This window comes from Chanos chanos, chromosome 15 (assembly GCF_902362185.1).
Source record: "Chanos chanos chromosome 15, fChaCha1.1, whole genome shotgun sequence".
NCBI lineage: Eukaryota > Metazoa > Chordata > Actinopteri > Gonorynchiformes > Chanidae > Chanos > Chanos chanos.
The window spans coordinates 17,616,221-17,637,556 of NC_044509.1; the positions used below are offsets into that span (position 1 = coordinate 17,616,221).

Sequence of the window (21,336 nt, forward strand, 5' to 3'; positions counted from 1 at the left end):
GACTACCTCTGGACCAATCAGAAGGCCGTGGATGAGCAGGAGGTGCTGAAGAATCTCCCAGATAAGCTGCGGGCGGAGATTGCCATAAACGTGCATCTGGACACGCTGAAGAAGGTGCGCATCTTCCAGGACTGTGAGGCCGGCCTGCTTGTGGAGCTGGTGCTAAAACTCCGACCCCGAGTGTACAGTCCAGGCGACTACATCTGCCGGAAGGGCGACATCGGGAAGGAAATGTACATCATTAAAGAGGGGAGACTGGCGGTGGTGGGGGACGATGGCGTCACGCAGTTCGCTCTGCTGACCTCCGGCGGGTGCTTCGGTGAGATCAGCATCCTCAACATTCAGGGCAGTAAAATGGGCAACCGCCGCACTGCCAACATCCGTAGCATCGGCTACTCCGACCTGTTCTGCCTCTCCAAAGATGACCTCATGGAGGCGGTGACGGAGTACCCTGATGCACAGAGGGTTCTGGAGGAGCGTGGGAGGGAGATCCTGAAGAAGCAAGGCCTCCTGAATGAGAGCGCGCCGACCGGCGGGTTGGGTGTGCTGGACACGGACGAGAAGGTGGAGAGGCTGGAGGCATCACTGGATGTGCTGCAGACGCGCTTTGCCAGGTTGCTGGGGGAGTTTACGGAAACCCAGCAGCGGCTTAAGCAGCGAATCACAGCGCTGGAACGGCAGCTATGCCACACAGGCCTCGGGGCTGTGTCGGACCATGAGACAGACGCAGAAACGGACACACACACACAAGCTGACATACACGTAAATGCAGAAACATGCACTCGATCAGGTGCAGACGCTGTTCCAAACGTGGATATGAGAACGAGCAAGGATAAAAGTCCGGACAGTACTGCCGTCCAGGGCAGCAACCCAGGAACAGAAACAGCACAGACTGAGTCTAAGAGCAACTCCTGAACAGCTCAGAGCACTTTGGGCCCTCTGTCCCTGTGACTATACAACAGCACATGGAATAAAAAGAAGAAAAAAAAACCTAGTCCTCAGGGTGTACATGCCTGTTTATCTTTCTGAAAGCATTTGTCTGCTTACCTCAGTGTACCCATTACTCAGATACACACTGGAGAGAGAGAGAGAGAGAGAGAGAGAGAGAGGTCTTGGTGGAATATTCTGAGCTAGAGCAGCACACTGTGTCTCATAACCTGCCCTGAGGGGACCCTGCTGCAGACGGTGGGGAGGAGTGTGTGCGTGTGCATGCGTGTGTGTGTCTGTGTGTGCGCACGTGCTTGGGTATCCTAAATGTCACATGGTGGTTGATTTTCCAAAGTCATGACCCAAAAAGAAAACCACCAGAGACAGCGACAGCTTGTTCTGATTGGCGTCTACCTCTCTCTATCTCTCTCTCTCTCTCTCTCTCTCACTGACATAAAGCATAGATGCTGGAGAGAAGCTAGGAATTGTATACCTGAGAATTGTGCTTTTGCCTGTGTAAACCCATAGTACACTGATCCACCGGGTACAAAGACATATCTGTGCTGAGGACCAATAGGCTTCTGGCCACTCTACTAATTTTAGAGATGGAATAGTTCATTTTAAAGGCAAGCGAACAGACAAGCAGACTTTACCAGACTGTTATGTAAACTGTAAACTCAGCCAAATCTGACTGAAAACACAGATAAAGTATTTGTGTCAGCTGTTGGACATACGTGGTCCCGTGACAGTGGAAACTGCCATACAGTTTAGAGAAACATGCTAAGAAACACATACTCTTTACTTGTGAGCTGAGAATAAACCTTACTAGACGATCTCTCGGTTGTTTGATTATTAAAGCGATGTTAAATTACTGAGGTTGCAGATATGTTACACAAATACTCATCTGTGTAACATATCTGTATATCTGTAACAGATATGTTGCAGATATGAACACTGCTTATTCACCAGTGTAATGCAATGACATGTCGTTCAATTTTTGTTTTTAATTATTATTTTATGCAGTAAATTTATTGTAGCCTACGTCAGCCAAGGAAATGACGAAGGCTAATGCGCCATTTTAATGCGTCTGGCGTAACTGAGCCGGCAAGATGGCGGCGATGCAGTGATGTAGTCAGTGGGCATACCTGTTGTATTCCACATGATTCTGCATGTAATGGCACGGTGCTGACAGCTGTGCACTGTTACTGTAGAGAATAAAATGCATCCCTCTTATTAATGTGCCTTGAACAAGCTTAATATGTCGACGGAAGTTCTCAGGTAAGTTAACCTGACACTGATTATTGTTTGCAGCTAGGCTAATGCGCTCCTTTCTTTCACAGTGAAGATTCATCAACTTAAAGAGAATGTGAGAAGTTTCTGACGAACGTACCCCAACGTCGTTTGTACCCATTAATTTAACAACTGATTTTACGCGTCTGAAGTTTGGATTCTTAACCCTGTCGAATCCAAACCTGACAACAAAGACCGCTTTGTTGTATCAATGTGCCAGCATCCTGGAGTCCTTATTCATCCTTATTTAGCTCTCCCCATGAGAGACGCAACCCTTCAGCAACTTATACGAGTTTCATTGGTTGACTGGGGTCGTATTCATAAAGCTCCGTTAATTTCCACGCTGCGGACCGCAGGTGTTCGAGTCTGCTCCGCTGGTGTTGTCATTTTTGTCCCGAAGAGATGAGAAGAAATACCCTAAAAGAGAGGATATTTTCTAGAAGATCTTCAGGAGATGGAAACATAACAACCAGTTACGAACACAGCTGCAGATGTTCATAAACATTCTTCTTGTTAATGGAGGGAAAATGTCCGAGTCGTACAACGGCGCATTCTCGATTCTGGTTGGAATACACAGACGACCAGTTTGGTTTGCATTTGTTGTTTAGCTATCTAGTTCACCTAGGCTGACATACATATTTTGTCTGCCCTCGGAGAGATCTTGGGATTAAGTGGCTAGCCAAATGCATTCTTCAGTACATAGACGTGATCCGGAATTGAATCTCCAACCCTGCAGTATGACAGATTTTGATTGTCTTTAGCTTTAAACAGTTGCCTCCCTCTTGTAGCCATTCTTGGCTGTGTTTGGCATTATGTCTCAGACTGTCGATTTGACTGGGCTCATTCACACTGTTCTTCACAGTTACTCAGGCCTTGTTTACGCACTAAGGGACATGTAAGAATACAGGCTGTTACTGGTACTCAGAGTATCCCATGTGGGTTTTATCTGGCATTGTTATAGTCCTGGAAAGAGTCTTTACAGGCAGAAGTTACCAAGATGTCACCACACATTGTACACAGTAAACTGAGGAGAGCAGTAAGTTACGGAGGTGTTTGTAATGTGCTGTACCATGACCAGAGATAGTCACATCCTATGGGCGTGTACAGGCCAGATGTTTGAATCGTTTCCTGGGCTCTGTAATATGACCATAGGAATGTATTTAACAACCAGGGATGTTTTGTGTAATACCAGGTTTCAGTCACACACTGTGGGGTCCAGGGTTTGTGAGGACTGACCGGAGTGTGTTTTGTTGTTTTTGATTTTCAGCCCTGAGTGTGGTGGAGGGGGCAGTGGGGGGAAACTGGACGCACTGGTGGGGAAGCTTCATGAATATCTGGCCGTGTCCACACAGGAAGGCAGTGTGTTCAGCCAGCCTGGGCACTGGAGCGGTACGTCACACTCACACACACACTTAACCCTGGCCATCCAGGAACGCCGGTTGACTATCAGCTTACAGCTGCCGGGTCTGTACCCCATCCAGCAATCATAGCATTACTGATTCTTAATTTAGCTTTCAGCCTCACACTCTGACATAGCGGAAAACATCTCGTCATTGGATACATGGTAGGAATCTGGCCATTTCTCACACGGGCTCCTGGCTTAAGGTTGATTTATAGTTGTACGTAGGCTCTGCGCAGAGCCTACACCGTAGCCTATGCAAATGCAAGTGGCCTATGTCGTTGTGAGCATTTATACTTGTGTGCTGGTGTGTTTACACTGCCGAAACGCTAGGAAAATGTGAAGGAGGAAATGCAACGCTACCTAGCGGACCAATCACAGTTGTTGTGGTCTGCGTCAGCATGACGTGTAGTTATGTTTCTGGGGAGATGTGTATCAGGCTACTGCGTAGGGTACGCGGCTACGCCATACCTACGGCATAGATCCTGTGCAGAAGGATAAACTGGCCTTTAAACTGGTCTGTGCTCTTTGTTGAGCCTGAGATACTGTGAGCAGCGGGGATGCTTGGTTGTGTGCGACAGAAACGTGTGATGTAGCCCTGTCGCAGTCCACTCATTAACGGTGTCTGATTGGTGGAATGTCCGCATTTTAACAGCTGTGGTTTAACTGGTTTTCTCATTCGCAGGAGAGATGGCTAAAGATTTCATCAAACAGCAGACGTCGGCTGGGGCCGTGGAGGAGGTAAACGCACTCCTCTCTTTGATCTCCTCAGCCTCAGGGAAAGAAACTGCTCTTTTCCTCTGCACTGAGCTAACACGGATATGACACATTATGATATTGTAAGTATCTGAATGAAAGTGGCTTCCTGTGTAATTATAATGCTTGTTGTCTGCCTGTTGTCATGGTTTCAGGCGAGTAGGCCCTCAGAGAACAGGAAATCACATTCGTCTTGCTCTAGGAGGTAAGTCGGCCTGGGTTCTGTCAGCCTGCTGACACGCGGCATAAGAGGTGTGTCGAGTTCATCGATACTGTGAACAGCACAGTGTCACCGATGTACTACACATGCTTAAGATACGATATGACACTGTGCGTGCATGTGTGTGTGTGTGTGTCAGATTTGTAGCCACTTTAGAGTTGATCAAACACTCATGTCTACATACACATCTACAGTGACATGTTTTGCATGTGTATGTGTGTGTGTGTTTTTTAATGGCTCTATAAATGGCTCTATAATGTTGCAAAAAGCCCTAATATTATATATGTTGAACAAATGTGTTGCCTTTAGAGGAGCCTCATCTTAGCATGTAGCCTGATATAAACAGAATGATAATGGTATGGTGAACTGTAGGAAGCCGTCAGTGGTGATCAGACACACAGGCCTGGACGAGTCGAACGCGTCCTCGGAGAGCACGACGGAAGATGCTGCCTCCAACAACTCATACAGTGACCCCGACCTGACCTCTCTCCCCAAAGGTACGGCCACTCTGTTCATGCTAGCTGTACGCTAACTGCGCTTTGCACTAACCATGCTTCAGAGTTAGTTAGTAATGCTTTAACTGTTCTTTAGGGTTAGTTATTAATGCTGTAACTGTTCTTTATGGTTGGTTTTTAATGCTTTAATTATGGTTATTAATGCTTTATTAATTCTTATGAATGGTTATAGGACTTTTTCATTGATCTTTTTCATGGGTATTAGAGTGATTTGTGCACTAAACATGTTGTAGTTTCGTTTTCTGGTGGCAGTTATGGGAGTTGTTGGCCCAATAGGAATGTACATTTGCCTTGGATAAAACCGTCAGCTAAATAAATGCTATGTAATGTAACGTAATGCAGTGATTTTCAACTCCAGTCCTGGGGATCCACTGTCCTGCACATCTCTGTTTTAACTCAGGACTGACACACCTGATTCCACTGATCAGTTAATCATCAAATCCTTCACTGTTTCTGAAACTGCTCACTACTCACTATAGAGTGAGTCCGCCTTTTTGTAGTGCTGACTGAATGTGTAGTGAGAATTGTTATACCCTATATAGTTCACTCAAAGTATCCCACAATGCATCGCAAAGAGTAGGGTACAACCTATGTACCCTACATTGATTGACTAAGACCATCATGCATTGCAGCCTGTCTTGTGAAATCAAGCAAGTCTTTACAGACCAATCAGAGGCAGATGTTCTGGCGTTTGTTTGTGACAGAAATAAAACAATACGCATATCAGGTGCATAATTATGTAGCAGCGTAACATCCAAATGGTGTTCCAAACGTCTCAACAGCTGTCTACCCGAATCCCCTAGTGCGTGTTCTGTGTACCAAACACGAAATAGTGAGTAGGGAGCGATTTCAGACATGTGCTCTGTGTACCAAACACTATATAGTGAGTAGGGAGCGATTTCAGACATGTGTTCTGTGTACCAAACACGGTATAGTGAGTAGGGAGCGATTTCGGACCCAGCGCTTGATTAGCCCAGTTAACTGTGATAATAAAGAGTTAAAACACAGATGTGCACGACAGTGGGGCCCCGGGACTGGAAGTGAGAATCGCTGATGAAATGATGAAATGTACATCCTCTCTCGTACCGCCTCCTTGGGGCTGATGGGAAACGGAGTTCTTGTGAATTCCTTTGCAGGCACAGTGGTGGTGAGGCCGGAGCCAGTGAGCAGTGAAGTGCGAGACGACTTCCGAGGCCCAGAGTTCCGCAGTAAAAGAGCGGGAAAGCCGCACAGGGAATTCTCCGACAGGCGGAGAGGTGCGTTCTGAACTCACACTGTCATCATTACATCTGCATGTTTTTCATACCATAGACATCCGTCAGTCATACAGTCTGGTAATCCCATTGTCTATGTATTTATAGTTGTATTGTGTGTGTGTTTGTATTGTACGTAGGTGCATTGTGTATTGTTTGTGTATTGTTTTTGTGAGTGTAGTGTGTGTGTGTTTATATGTGCAGTTGTTAGGACTAAGTGGAGCTGTCACATTGCTTTAAAAATTCAAATAATCTTAGTCTGTTTCCCAAAAACAATGTATGAATATAACATTGTATATTCACTGTTTCAAAATGAACTACAAACTGAGGAATGTTTATATCCGAGTTCCAAATTATAAAACAAATACCAGAGTTCACCAGACACTTTCGGTGCTTGAGTTTTGTATATTTGCATGGTCTGTTCTGTAAAACAGAAACAGCTCTGTGAACAGGAGAGTTTGAGTAGACAGAGTGTTACATTGACCACACTGCTCCACCACTGTGCCTTCCCTCCACAAAGTATCAGAGTCAGTTAACCTCGTTCAGATTACTCGTCATCATGCGCCAGACTCCACACCACAATAAGCCAATCAGGGGAATGATTGTAGCAGCGCTGACCTCAGCCGTGTCACACATGAAGAGCACATTAGGTGGCACGAGGTAACTGTTTCAGTGCAGTTCAGATTGAACTAATTGTCACAGTAACATTGCTAATATGGCGTTGGCTGTTTAAAGATGGGTGATGTTTGGGCTCTGTCGTAGCTGTGGTAGAGGAGTGTGAGTGACTCACCTGAGTCTTGAGGCATATGAATGATCAGAGGGCCTGGTGTTGGTCCAACCTGGGGCTGAACTAACTGGTCGTCCGTCTCTGTGCGCTGCTTTTTCAGTACAGGACAGTACTGTCACTGAGCAAACTGAAGGACACTCAGTGAATACAAACTAACGCTGAATACCAATGGCTCTCTGTTACTCATGTCTGAACCAACCAACCAAGCAGAAAACACTCAGGTGTACAGTATGGGATATGGTTGCCAGTGACTGAACACATACAGTATGGGATATGGTTGACAGTGGTGGAACACATACAGTATGGGATATGGTTGACAGTGACTGAACACATACAGTATGGGATATGGTTGACGGTGACTGAACACATACAGTATGGGATATGGTTGACGGTGACTGAACACATACAGTATGGGATATGGTTGACGGTGACTGAACACATACAGTATGGGATATGGTTGACAGTGACTGAACACATACAGTATGGGATATGGTTGACGGTGACTGAACACATACAGTATGGGATATGGTTGACAGTGACTGAACACATACAGTATGGGATATGGTTGACGGTGACTGAACACATACAGTATGGGATATGGTTGACGGTGACTGAACACATACAGTATGGGATATGGTTGACAGTGACTGAACACATACAGTATGGGATATGGTTGCCAGTGGAAGGTTATATGTACTCTGAGGCAGAATGTTATTGCTGAATGATGAGGTCATGAAATACATGTTTTAATTAAAGACAGGCCTCATATTGACTCCTCAACATCAAACAGGATGGGCCAGCTATTGGACTGGATTTGACTCTGTGAATTAATTGTGTGTGTTTTTTCCCTGTGTATAATTGACTTTGTTTGTTTGTTTGTTTGTTTGTGCTGTCAGGGTTATCAGGGTTTGAGCTGGAGAGAGTGAACTGCACAGCCTGTGGCCAACAGGTCAACCATTTCCAAAAGGACTCTGTCTTCCAGCATCCTGTTCTCAAAGTCCTCATCTGCAAGGTAGGGGTGCGTGTGTGTGTGTGTGTGTGTGTGTGTGTGTGCGAGAGAGAGAGTGTTTCAAAGAGTATTCTTATGTAAAATCCTGGATTTGTAAACCTAACTCTACCCACATGGTGAAGCTGTCTTATAGTTTTAGGTATTGGATTTTGTAGGTTTTTTTTTAATTTGAATGTTTGTCAACCCCCTCCCTCCACTCCACAGTCCTGTTTCAGGTACTACATGAGTGATGACATCAGCAAAGACTCGGAGGGAATGGACGAACAGTGCAGGTGTGAACGGCAGACAGTTCATACGTCACTCTCTCTCTCGGACTAACTCAGAATTCTTAACATTTTACTGTCTGTATACCCACTACTGATTTTGAGTAATGACTGTCACTGACTTAGATGAGGTGGTACAAAGCCCTGATTAGCTGATATGTTGTGGCTGCAGGTGGTGTGCAGAGGGAGGGAACCTGATTGGTTGTGACTACTGCAGTAACGCCTTCTGTAAGAAGTGTGTCCTGCGAAACCTGGGCAGGAAGGAGTTGTCAGCCATCATGGATGAGGACAGGAAGTGGTACTGTTACGTGTGCAGTCCTGAACCTCTGTTGGACTTGGTACTGGCTTGTGACTCGGTTCTGCAGAACCTGGAGCAGCTCTGGGCCAGAAAGCGTCCTCGGCATGACAGTGACCGACCCGGCCCATTCAGGGGAGCAGGCGGAGCCCGGGGAAGGGCACGAGGGAGGGGTTATGGGGGGACCACCTCTCTAGCAACCTCTAGCCTATCTCATCGCATGCAGCACCTGGTTGACATGACAACAACACTGAGCCGCTCCTTCGTGACTTTCATGCAGAGCGGAGGAGAGGAAGAGGGTGAGGAAGAGGAGGATGAGACATTAAGAGTTAACTGGCTACAAGGATTCCGCAATGTCCTGGAAGACCTCCGCAGGGCACATGATGCATTGCAGGTAGGGATGGTGGTAAGAGAGGGTGCCATGACTCTGCCCTGATACTGACCATGAAAATATAAAACGTTTTTGAATTTATGAAATCAATAAATTCGGTCGTGAGTGTGTTCTGTTCTCATGCCTGGCATTATGTCATGACTTGGATGAATGTACTATATCTAATATGCTACATGACTGGTGACTGTCAGGTGAAAACACCAGAGTCTCCCTTCATTCTGCAGACAGTTGTTTTCTGTAGTGCTGAAAACAGTATTTCTAAATCTGGTTTCATCATGTTTAATTTCAGGATGCTCTGGACAGCCAGGTTGTTGGAGGGAAGCACAGCCAGGTTGGCGGAGGAGGGTGTGACATGGATGCACAGCGACCTCGGGGCAGGGGTCGCCCCAGGGTCAAGTTCCGGGCAGCCCAGCCCACTGGGGTGATGAAGGAGCTGGTGGTGAAGCTGACTCCCGTCACTATGACGACGGAACTCAGCGCTGTTAAGAACGCTGCGGTCGGGGAGGACGAGCAGCAGGCAGTGCTGAAGAGAGGTGACAATCAGCCTCTGAACAAAAACCAAACAGAAAAACAGGAAGAAGAGAAAAATGAGGCAGACCAGGGAAGGGAGGAAGAGATGGATGGTGTTGATGAGGAGGAAGAGGGCGATGAAGTCAGTATTTGCCCTCTGTCAGAAGAGAGCAAGCGATCCCCACGAGTAAAGACCACCCCGCGCCGTCGCCCCGACGACTGGCAGAGCCAATCAGATGAGCACCTTGCTGAGTGCCCAGCACCGGGCCCCGCACAGCGTGTGGCGGTTGATCGTACTGTTCTGGTGGAGGACTCCGACTCCGACGAAATGCCAGCCATCCTGCGGCAGACGGCTGCTATGGCAACCACCGAGGGAGAGGACGGAGTCGATAGCGATGAGGATCAGGATACATCTGCCGTGAGAAAGCAACATCTCTTTGGCTTGATGAAGACCACACCCCCAAGTCAAGACAGAGCCAACCGTAAACGCAAACTAACAGAGCGAACTTCATCAACGTCTTCGTCATCTTCCTCTTCGACTGGCACACAGGACTCAAAGAGACGGCTGAGGGGGAGGCCGCGCAAGGTTGCCAGGACAGATGCGCGAAGCGATACCTCGTCATGCGACACTGGGGACACTGACTCAGATGATCAAAAGATTAAACCTCTCACAGAGGGAATCTCTCTGCTGGGATCCGGAACGTTCCAGCAGTCATCCGGTGAGCTGTACTGAGTGGGCAGGAGCAGATATTAATGCTGTGAGCAGCGTTTATTTCTCCAGAGATCAATATATTAACTCATTCCACATAATAACAGCACGTTTCACTGAGAGAAAATTAAAAAAAAGATTTATAAAAGGGCCACGTGTTAATGTACTCGGGTTACGCTCTGAAAGTCTGTGGTGACGCGTTATCTAGGTGACTGACCGGCTAGGTCTCCCACAGTTTAGGGGTGTGACAATACGCAGAACACTTGTCTGGTTCGTATTACACAAACAGCTTTCCATAGGGCAAGGGTTGTTACAGTTTATAGAAGTCACGTAAAATTCACATGGACGTTTGTCTACAACGAAATATAGTTGGCGTTTCGGTGACCGTGTCCATTAAATACAGGTATGTGTTTTTAATTGTTCACAAAAACTAAAGCAACGCGCGTGCCAACCGTTATTTCAAAATTCTTGCCATAACGGATAATTTTACTTTGGCAGAATCATTTTTACGGCTGTTGGCTTTCAGCCAGCAAATTAAACTTACATTTCGCATATCTTTTTTTCCCACTGCACCGAAAAGGAACTGAGCCGAGACTCCCCAAAACTGGTGCGAAACGAACCGTGAGTTTCAACACAACTAATAACGGGGAAGATGACTGGCAGCCGTTATGCCAGTCAGCTAGATAGCATGTTTCACAAAGTAATGCTAGCCAGTTAGGCTAGGTTCACACTGTCAGTCCAAATCCGTTTTTTGCGTATCCGATCTTCCTGATTGTTCACATTATATATTGCAAGTGATTAGATCCGATCTGTGTGTCCGGGTGGCTATCCTCATTTGCGGTGTTCTCCACATCGGTTGCTATAGACACTGCGCCGGAAAGTAGAAGTAGCAGATATAAACAAACTTAAGTGGAGGTTAATGAAATGGGCTTGCTTATTTACGGTGTGGCAATATGGAGCCGCGGGACAAGTTTTATAAAAATAACAAGCCAGCGTCTGAGACGGAGGAGGCTTGCCGCTTTATTTCGTGCAGCCGTCACCGCCGGTATTAATGTCTAACGACAACCGCTCATCAATGGCTCCCTCCGCCATGAAACTAGCACGTTTCCTGTACGTCTGATGTGCACGTGAACTTTACATGGCATCAAAAGTCACAAACGTAAAAACAAAACACCTGAAATCCGATAAGAGCACTCCCGATTTGAATCGGTATTCAAACCACACACGAATGTGGTTCGAAAGGGATTTCTAAAAGTCTGATCTTGTGATTTTTGGCTGTTCAGACTTGCTACGGATTCCAATCGGATATGCACAAAAATCGGGTTTGGACTGACAGTGTGAACATAGCCTCAGATGGCTAGCACACAAAATAGCGGAATTTGCATCTACCGTTTATATCCACACCAAAAACAATTAAATAGCTACCTCATTAACTGTCCAGTGCTGGAGCATGTCCTTTGACAGACAAGAGTTTTACCAGGTACTGGAAAATGCTGCTAAAAATATTAGTAGAGGTCAAAAACTGATTTTTTTTTTTTTAACGTAGCTTTTCAGTCCTACGTTCAGCATAGTTTCTCATCCTGTCTTTCTTCTCTCTCTCTTCCATTCTCTCTCTTTTTTTTGCCCTTTTGCTCTCTGTAGGGGATGAGGGGGATGGTCGGCCTAGTTTGTCACTGGCTTTGGAAGATGATGACCCAGAGAATAGGTACGGCTCCGGTTCCAAGCAAGTCAACGTAACGTTTCACACACACTCCAAACACAGCAAGGGCAGTAGTGATGGGACGGCCGCAGCCGAAACCAAACACAAACCCACAACTGGAAAGAGTTCTAACAAAGCCAGGGTGAAGACCCGGTCCAAACGCTCAAGCCCATCAGAAGCCGTTGCCCATCACGCGCGAACCAGACACAAGCGTAGCTCACGGGCTGCAGCTAATGCAGTGTCTGCTCTCTGCAGAACAAACATCCAGAGCTCACACATGTAGACAGCACATATAGAAACATCTGCATTAACAGTGGCACATGGTGACACGCACCGCGGTCATAAGTGCCTTATGCACTCACGTTTGCACATTTTTCACACACTCAATAGCGCCACAAGACCATTGTTCTTCATTAGCTCATCTGGAGGTTAGGAATGCATACTTTAGACAGACATTTCTACATATGAGACAGTCAACATGGACTCACTGCTCCCTCTGACACACACACACACACACACACACACACACAATATCTGAGAGCATCTAGCATCCATATTTTTAGCTTTGTCTAATTTCATTAAATTATACATTCATTCTATGTACAATGTGTTGTACAGGTTTTAGTGTAATGACTAATGTTAAGTATATATATTTTTCTTCTCTGTAAAAGCAAGTTTTACACATGAGTGTTACAGAAATTGTTATGGTGGTTCAGCACTATTTTAGTATCCGCTCTGTTATGACGACTGAGGATGAGGTACTCTGACGAGAGCTCTTTCTGCACAGACTGTGACACTGTGTGCCCACATTATAAACTGGTATGAGAGTGGTGTTGGTGGTGGGGTTTTTTTTTAAATCCTGGCCTGGCTGTTGTTAAGTCTGACCAGGTTCGGCCGCTGTCGCTCTGCTGACTCTGTAAGACGCGTGTCCTGTTGTCCTCTCTCTGGACTTTTCTCCTGCTCCCTTGGTTCTTACCCAAGCCTATTTTATTCTGTCCTATACCGAACAGTGTTACTGGGCTTTGTTACCCTAAAGAGAAACCCTGATGTGTGCACCTGTCCTGTGGTGTTTCAGGTGTGTCACGCATCAGTGCGTTTGCTGATCCATGAAGCAGAACCACCAATAACAGTATTTCTGCCTAAGCAGTGTGCCATGTCCCCTCTGTGAGACGTTCTTGATTTGGGAGCTTGGTTTGCTGTTTGTGCCATGTCTGACCTCTGAGTGCTGGACCAGAGCAGGACAGCAGCCTGATTCACTGAGGTTAAACTTACGTTTCTGCTTTGTGCGTGTGCTTGTGTGAGAGAGAGAGAGTGTGTGTGTGTGAGAGACTGAGGAAGAAAGAGCAGTGACCCAGTATTCTGGACCCCAGCTGAATACTCCAGCTGTGCAATAGGTTATTTAAGCTATTAGGGTGTTGGTGTAGGGTATTAGGTACTATACAATACTACCGTGAGATGTGGATGAGAGGGTCTGCACTTCTTGTGTGTGTGTATATATATGTAAAGCATTCATAATGGGAGCCGTGATCCTCTTTTATAGCTGAGCAGTTCTATGTATATATTTACAATACAGCCTATAGCGACTGTTTTTATTGACCTATGCTGTGTTGAAGACTTGGATTTTAACAGGGCAGAGAGTGAAAGGTTTTTACAGACGGTTGTGGAGATGTCCTTATGTGTTGTCCGTTTGTTGACGTCTTTCCTGCTTGGGTTAAAGAGCAGCTGATCTTTATGTTCTGAGTATTTGCAGCTCTGTCGGTGACATCAGAGCTGCACTGCAAACTGTAATGTTTGCCAGGCAGACGTTTGATTCTGGGCCTTCCTTGGTGACCATATGTTAGGGATGTAACGACATATCTAATTTCACGATATCGCGATTAAAAATGTGTGGATACCGTCGTGGGACTGTGACGAAATCTACCAGGATAGTACATGCTTATTTCGCTAGTATAGCTGCGCTCTACTATCTCTCCCTGTCGAAAATTGTAACATAGTGATTAAGACACTTCAGCCAGACAAGGCAAGAAAAAAAAAAAAGCCAGCTTGCGTGTCACATCCAGGCTATCTAACTAAAGAGCTTTATTTGACGGGTCAGAGTTTGCTGGGAAAGGAAGTTGTTGGCTGGGACATGCAGTCTCGCAGACTACATGACACACCCCATGATGCGTTTTATGCGTAACCCTAACCACAGCGCTAACCATAACCATAGTGGCTGTGTCATGCAGTAGGCGTGTCATGTGGTACTGCGGGTCTGCGGTTAGACCCGCTTGGCTGCCAGGGAGACGCAAGTGTAATAGGAAGAGAGGCAATGTTAGCTGCACACGTTTAGCATTTAGTTTTAAAGCTACGTTTGTTTGGTCATTATGAAGCATCAAATCATGATATCTGGATGTAATGGTGGGCAGCTCTAAGAGCCAAGTGCTGTCAGTGCACGCTGCACAAATGCTGGGTGCATCTAGTGAAATTGCTAATGTTACCCTGCTAAGTTTCAGACCAGAGGTGTTGTTTAGCCAGCTAAGCAAGTTAGCTAGATAGCTCACCAGGATAGCAAGATTTGTACATTCATTTGTGTGGAAAAGGATATTTTTTTTTGTGTTTTTGCCGTTAAGTGTTATGGAATTATTGTCATCGTAAACATTCTGTTGCTAATGGATTTACCAGGTGTTCTGTTCGCCTAAGCCAAATCACTGTCTGAATTAGGGAACCATCAGAATTTATAGTGGATCACGGTAGCCTTGACTTCCTAACTGTCCATCACACGCCGCCATTGGCAATTATCAAGTTTATATTAAATAACAAAACAAAACAAAACAAGTGCGTGAATGCAATATCTTTAGATAAACGTCGCTTTAGCGGCTAAAGCAGAAGCACTTTAGGTTAAAAGGAAAACCAAATTTTATATGAATAAAAAAAAATGCTGATTTTATTATTTAATAAAGGACATTTTTTCAAGTTAAATTTTTTCTTTGTTTTTTAATATCACAGTATGTATTGTATTGTGGACTTTTATCGTGGTATTATTGTACCATGAGTTTTTGGTATCGTTACATCCCTGCCATATATTGGTAGTGACTCTAATGTCGATATTCAGTTGAGGGCTCATTGATTTTTGTTTTTTAGTTCTTTGGTTTTCAGATCTCTGTGTGCGTGACAGACATGAGGGGATTCTACAGGCATGAGTGACTGAATAAATGGATTGGCCAAATAGTTGTGTGGTCTTGGGGGTGTGACAGACTCTGGGCTCTTTTAGAGGGCATGTATAAAGGGTGTCATTGGCCTACTGAGTTTGAAGTAGTGACTTAAACAGAAAAATACCATTTTTACAGGCACTGATAAAAGATCTCAGCTCCACAGGCTGCTGGAACCTGAAGACTGGACCAGTGTGAAAATTGAGCTTCTGTCTGTGTATCTGTCAAGTATCTTGCATTACTCTTGTGTAAGTGTTGACATTGTTTTAGTCAGAATGTGAGGCTGGGCTTTGGGGCGATGGTGTCTGGGTTTGGAGGGGGAGTGGGCGGGGCCTCAGCAGGTCTGACTCAGAGTGGGATGATCTACTGCCGGCTCCACTCTCCCAGGTGTGTTTCTTGTTTAAATCAACTGTAAACATACACTTTTCAAAAACTTATTTTCAGAGGATTGTTAAAAAAAACCCCACATTATAAACATTTCTGGCCAAGACTTTTGAGGTCTGCATCTTGTAAACATAGGTTTTGACTACACAGAGGTGATTAAAGCATGTAGAAATTTCATGTGGTTTGACTACTAAAGTGTTATAACTTTGGAGTGACAGTATTGTTTGCAAAGCCAGTGGCCTACACTAATGAATATTGATGAGGTAGGTGTCAACACACCTGTAATAGTCCCCCCTCCCCACTGTCAAAGATAATTGCCCTTTCGTCTGGAATGTCATTGTGGACCTCTCTGCCCCCCACACCCATCAGTTTGGAAAGAGACAATAAAGGCCTTTTTTCAGTTTATTAAAAATGCTGTGTTCAAGCCTCTCCTGGATCTGTTGCAAGGCGTCAGCAGCAGAGGTGCGTGAGTAGTTCCTCGCTCAGTGTAAAAACAACCCAAACATGTGCTCTCGTTTAGAGGAGTCAAACTGGGCGTTTCACACGGTTTCTTACCTGCTGATGAACCAGCAACAGCTCTTGAATTACCATGCTGTTATTATACGAATGGCTCTATATGCAGATTGGTGGGCCATCAAGAGCTGCTTTCTGACTGAAATGTGCATGTTGTTCTTTTTATTCCCTTCACATCATTTTACAGAATCGTACTATGTACATTTTAAAGTCGACTGTTGAAGGTTTGAGGAGGGGTTTTTTTTATGTTTCTGGGAGAAAAACTTGTGGAGTTTTCGAAACAGTTTGGTGAAATTTCTGTTTTAAGTTGCTGGCGGCACTGGCGACCCCTAAGGGTTAACCTGAGAGCTGTCAAATCAAACTGTCCTTCAAAACTCATCTGATGCACTTTACTTAAACGTAATGACCACATTATGGTCAACTGGGCTGACATTTTTGGAGGAGAGCTTGAGGCAAAGCCACACTGCGTGGTGTTTCAATCAGCTGTGTGCTGGACCAAAGGCCTGAGAGTGTGTTCAGGAAAACTGAGCTCAGCAGTGAGAAAGTCGGGCATAGCAGCAGCAGTGAGTGCTTTTCCCTTGTGCGTGTGTGTGTGTGTTTCCTCAGAGCCTTGAGACACACTTAAAATTAGGGGTTCTGTTGAATTCTTCTCTTTTCCCGTTTGTTGGACGTTAAATTTCTGTTCAGCCAAAAACAACAATGCAAACACCAAACAGTTTCTTGCATGTAATGTGATTGTCTTTGGAATATCTTGTTAAAAATGTTTTTTTTGTTTTTTTTGAAACTGTTAAACATCTTTTGCATGCGTTGATCTGAAGCTCTGATCTGATGTGTACCTGTGTGAGCGTGTAACTGTGTGTAAGGACAACAGTCACAATAATAAATGCATTTCTCCACACAGTCTGGTCTATGTGCTTTTCTTCCCTCCGTTCAACCCTGAGGTGAACGACTTGTCCCAGTTGACACAGGTACAGAGGGAAACCAGTGTAGTTTGAACAAATGATTCTTTTCACCTAGTTTTCACATGGATGAGTCAGTCTTAAAGTTAGGTTAATATAGTTGAAACAAAACGTCCTGTTACCTCTTTGCCTAGGATACCAACACAGTCTAACTCTGCTCATATTTCAGTGTGACAGATTGCTTGTATCTAAATCATTCTGTGCTATTTTCAGTCGTTCAGTTTGAATAAGTACTGGTTTTGACAGAGGGAGTGTTTGTGTGGGTGGTGGTTGCGTCAGTACACTGCAGTGTGTGTGCAGTGAGACAGACATGAGTGATCACTGACCCCAGTCCTGAGATGCCTTCTCTCTTTCCCCAAGAATCGCCAAACAAATCCTCTTGACCCAAATCAGAGCCAACCACTCTTCCTGTGAGGACTCCAGTTCAGATGGGGAGTCAGAGAGTGAGACAGCACAGCGAGCGGAGTCAGAGGTGTCCCAGAGGACAGACAGAGAGACAGAGGGGAGTGAGACAGATGAAAGTAGAGAGGAAGAAGGTGAGTGACCATAGTGACTGATGTAACATTTTCCTGCAGTAAACAGAACACCACCTGAAAACCTTATGAAGGTGTAGAGGCCCCTGCTTCTCATTAATTATCATTGGGTGAGGGTTGTTGTAGACTACTGTATTCATGTCAGTCTGAGTGTGTGTGTGTGTGTGTGTGTTGTGTGTACATGCTTGAGTATTCACAAGGCAGCAGAAGGCCCTGCTTTTAAGTGGGGAAAACAAACACTTGCACTGTCAAAGGCCTTTTACTTACTTACTGACTTACTTACTGCAGGGCAGCAACAAAGGATCACCACTCCTGTTTGTTTGGTAAATTGCTTGATCATTCACCTCATCTCAGTACACAGATCCCATATGCCTCCAGCCACACTTACCTTTTGTGGGGAGTTTTCCCCTCTAGGTGGACTAAACCAGGACCATGAACACAAAATGATACTCTTCAACATTGTGAAGGTTTGTTACGATGGACAGATTAGATTAAAGATTAGATTAGATTAGACTACAGAGAGTGATTCCTGAAGTAGCTGCTCACAGACAGATGTGTGCTGACATTACAGATAGGACACAGGCCACAGTAAAGCAGCAGGACAGAGTGAATAACTGCTTATGTCAGTGTGTCAGTAATCCGGCCTCAGTCATTCACACATTAGTTTCCCTGCAGTCACAGTGACCCACATCTGCTGTGTCTAGGCAACAGGGCGTACCACATTCAGCACACCTGTGTGTTTCTGTGATAGTGAGTGAGTAGTAGAATACCAAATAAAGATATGAACAGAAACCGACATGCTGAACATACACAGTGCTGAACAGAGTGAGAGACTAATGAATTCATTATCCCACCTATGGGAATGCACCTGCCTGCATTATCATTTCTAAGTTTAAGTTTAAGAGAGTTTATTTGTCATATGTAGGTTAACACAGGGTCAACGGTACAATGAAATGTGTGTAACGAAAAGAACAATAAGTAAAAAGTAAATCCACACAACTTTGCTGAGTTGACTCAGAGCTCTCGTCAGTGCAGCCATCTTGCGACAGCGTAACCGGATTTCTCTCCCTCCTTTTACTTTTTCCACAGTTTTGGCCGAAACCTGAAAAAACCCTTAAAAATGCTTAGAGCCTCTGTGCTGATACACACGGGTCTGTCTAAGCGCACTGTCAGTGGGTCTTAGTTTAGTTTAGTTTAGTTTAACTGTGGTGATGAGATAGTGACCTTAGAATACATGTGGTGTGTGCCCCAACAGTGACTCTGTTATGGAGATTTTGTTCTCTGCAGTCTTTAACACTGAATCCACGCTGTGTCTGCATCAGTGTTTGACAGACAGGCTACCATGTAAAGAGAACTAATGTTGGAAATGGCTAGTTGGCTCCAGTTAGGCTAAACATAATGTACCCAGCGTAGTGTATTAGCAAGCTTGTTAACTGTAGCTTTAAAATGACATAGTTTCTCATTTTTGCCATTTAAACATTTGTGATTGACAACAATCACAAACCAATCAAATGAAAGGGAAGCCACAGTGGATTTCGGTCTGAGGACAGATTGGACTACAGCGCCCCTAGTTAGAGCAGCAGTGGATTTTTGTAATGTTTTGTGACATTAGCGATAGGGACTATAGAGGAAAATATCTATCAATAGACATTTTTATACCGTCCGAAAGATACATGTTGTCACGATACACAGACCTACATGGAACGCTATTAACCGGTATTTCACTTGGTTCTAACCAGTTCGGGAATGATAACCGTAAAGAATTAAAATACCAATTCCGCTTGGAACGAACCGATTTGAAAAAAAAAAATCTGGTTTGAAGCCCTGGTTTTATTTAATCATCATCTAATAATCCCAGTAAGTCCTATAGATGTTTATGCACTGCACTTGTGCAGACTGGCATGAGAGAACACAGGTTTGGATGGAGTACTTAATAAGAGAACACAGGTTTGGATGGAGTACTTAATAAGAGAACACAGGTTTAGATGGGGTGCTTTATAAGAGAACACAGGTTTAGATGGGGTGCTTCACAGGAGAACACAGGTTTGAATGGGGTGCCTTATAAGAGAACACAGGTTTGAATGGGGTGCTTTGAGAGAATACAGGTTTGAATGGGGTACTTTATAAGAGAACACAGGTTTGAATGGGGTGCTTTATAAGAGAACACAGGTTTAGATGGGGTGCTTTATAAGAGAACACAGGTTTGAATGGGGTGCTTCACAGGAGAACACAGGTTTGAATGGGGTGCTTTATGAGAGAACACAGGCTTGGATGGGGTGCTTTATAAGAGAACACAGGTTTGGATGGGGTGCTTTATGAGAGAACACAGGTTTGGATGGGGTGCTTTATAAGAGAACACAGGTTTAGATGGGGTGCTTTATAAGAGAACACAGGTTTGAATGGGGTGCTTCACAGGAGAACACAGGTTTGAATGGGGTGCTTTATGAGAGAACACAGGCTTGGATGGGGTGCTTTATAAGAGAACACAGGTTTGAATGGGGTGCTTCACAGGAGAACACAGGTTTGAATGGGGTGCTTTATGAGAGAACACAGGCTTGGATGGGGTGCTTTATAAGAGAACACAGGTTTGGATGGGGTGCTTTATGAGAGAACACAGGTTTGGATGGGGTACTTTATAAGAGAACATAGGTTTGGATGGGGTACTTTATAAGAGAACATAGGTTTGGATGGGGTACTTTATAAGAGAACACAGGTTTGAATGGGGTGCTTTATGAGAGAACACAGGCTTGAATGGGGTACTTTATAAGAGAACACAGGTTTGAATGGGGCGCTTTATAAGAGAACACAGGTTTGAATGGGGTGCTTTATAATAGAACACAGGTTTGGATGGGGTACTTCATGGTGTGACTCTTACTCTCCTCCAGAGCACAGCCCTGCCACTGACAGCACAGACAGTGAAACTGAACCTCCAAAGTCCCGACACCGTCACACTCTGCTACGTCACCCGCTCACCCTCTCAGACACTGCCTCAAAAAGCCCTCAGAACGCTGAGCAGCAGGGATCACCCAGTCCCAGAGCAGATGGAGAGCTCAATGAGTCGCTACATGTCCCAGGTGAGTCCACACTCTTCACCCTGTCCAAATCTTACTGGAGTTTGGGACATAATATCTTACCTTTTAAGTGTTTTTAGTTCACTGTCTTAATGGGAAAGGGCACATTTCTTCACATATGGACACATAATAACATTAACCAGACTCACTCCACTTTTCATTCACTGTAGTTCTCATCAAACCGCTCATTTTGACCCACAGTGAACTCAGAATGACCCTGAAGTACCGCATAATTGACCATGGTTGTTGTCTGAAAGGTGAATTCCCAAATAAATGTTTTGGGGTGTTAAAGCAAGACCTTTTACAGCTGGTGCCAGGTCTTCCATATTGTGTGTAATATGGTTTATAACGTTCCCATTGGCTCTCACAGGAGGTAGGACCAAGCGTTGTCTTACTGTTGGTCTGTACGACAGGAAGTAAAGCTACATTCATGCTGTCAGCCAGTGAGTATAGGGCACTGATTTGCTTTCCCAGTATAGCAGTGTGAACAGTGAAAGTCATTGGAAAATTTTGGTCCTGAGGAATGTGCTTTTGGACAGTCCTGTGGATGGTGTCATTAAAGGAGAAAAGAGTTACACTGTTAGAGTGAGTCCAAGCTCAGGCAAGCACTGTCCCAGCAAAGCGCTCCATGTAGTAAACCAGCAATGTGATCAGAAGGCTGCATT

At 44.9% G+C, this 21,336-nt stretch overlaps 2 protein-coding genes across 2 annotated transcripts in view; both read left to right on the plus strand.

Moving 5' to 3' along the window:
- The window catches only part of cnga2b (cyclic nucleotide gated channel subunit alpha 2b), a 3,740-nt gene extending 2,825 nt beyond the window's left edge, over window positions 1-915 (plus strand). Inside the window, exon 6 of the mRNA XM_030792301.1 lies at window positions 1-915. This exon is cut by the window's left edge and continues 650 nt beyond it. Coding sequence (XP_030648161.1) covers window positions 1-915 — 915 coding nt within the window.
- A 1,131-nt stretch (window positions 916-2,046) lies between these two features.
- atrxl (ATRX chromatin remodeler, like) overlaps window positions 2,047-21,336 on the plus strand; it is a 47,208-nt gene continuing 27,918 nt past the window's right edge. The window contains exons 1-15 of the mRNA XM_030792302.1: window positions 2,047-2,205; window positions 3,485-3,606; window positions 4,302-4,357; window positions 4,528-4,577; window positions 4,965-5,089; window positions 6,244-6,363; window positions 8,053-8,159; window positions 8,361-8,428; window positions 8,592-9,108; window positions 9,395-10,334; window positions 11,966-12,029; window positions 17,428-17,603; window positions 18,015-18,067; window positions 20,486-20,674; window positions 21,042-21,044. Coding sequence (XP_030648162.1) covers window positions 2,186-2,205; window positions 3,485-3,606; window positions 4,302-4,357; window positions 4,528-4,577; window positions 4,965-5,089; window positions 6,244-6,363; window positions 8,053-8,159; window positions 8,361-8,428; window positions 8,592-9,108; window positions 9,395-10,334; window positions 11,966-12,029; window positions 17,428-17,603; window positions 18,015-18,067; window positions 20,486-20,674; window positions 21,042-21,044 — 2,610 coding nt within the window. The 5' untranslated portion in view covers window positions 2,047-2,185. The remainder of the gene's footprint in view (window positions 2,206-3,484; window positions 3,607-4,301; window positions 4,358-4,527; window positions 4,578-4,964; window positions 5,090-6,243; window positions 6,364-8,052; window positions 8,160-8,360; window positions 8,429-8,591; window positions 9,109-9,394; window positions 10,335-11,965; window positions 12,030-17,427; window positions 17,604-18,014; window positions 18,068-20,485; window positions 20,675-21,041; window positions 21,045-21,336) is intronic.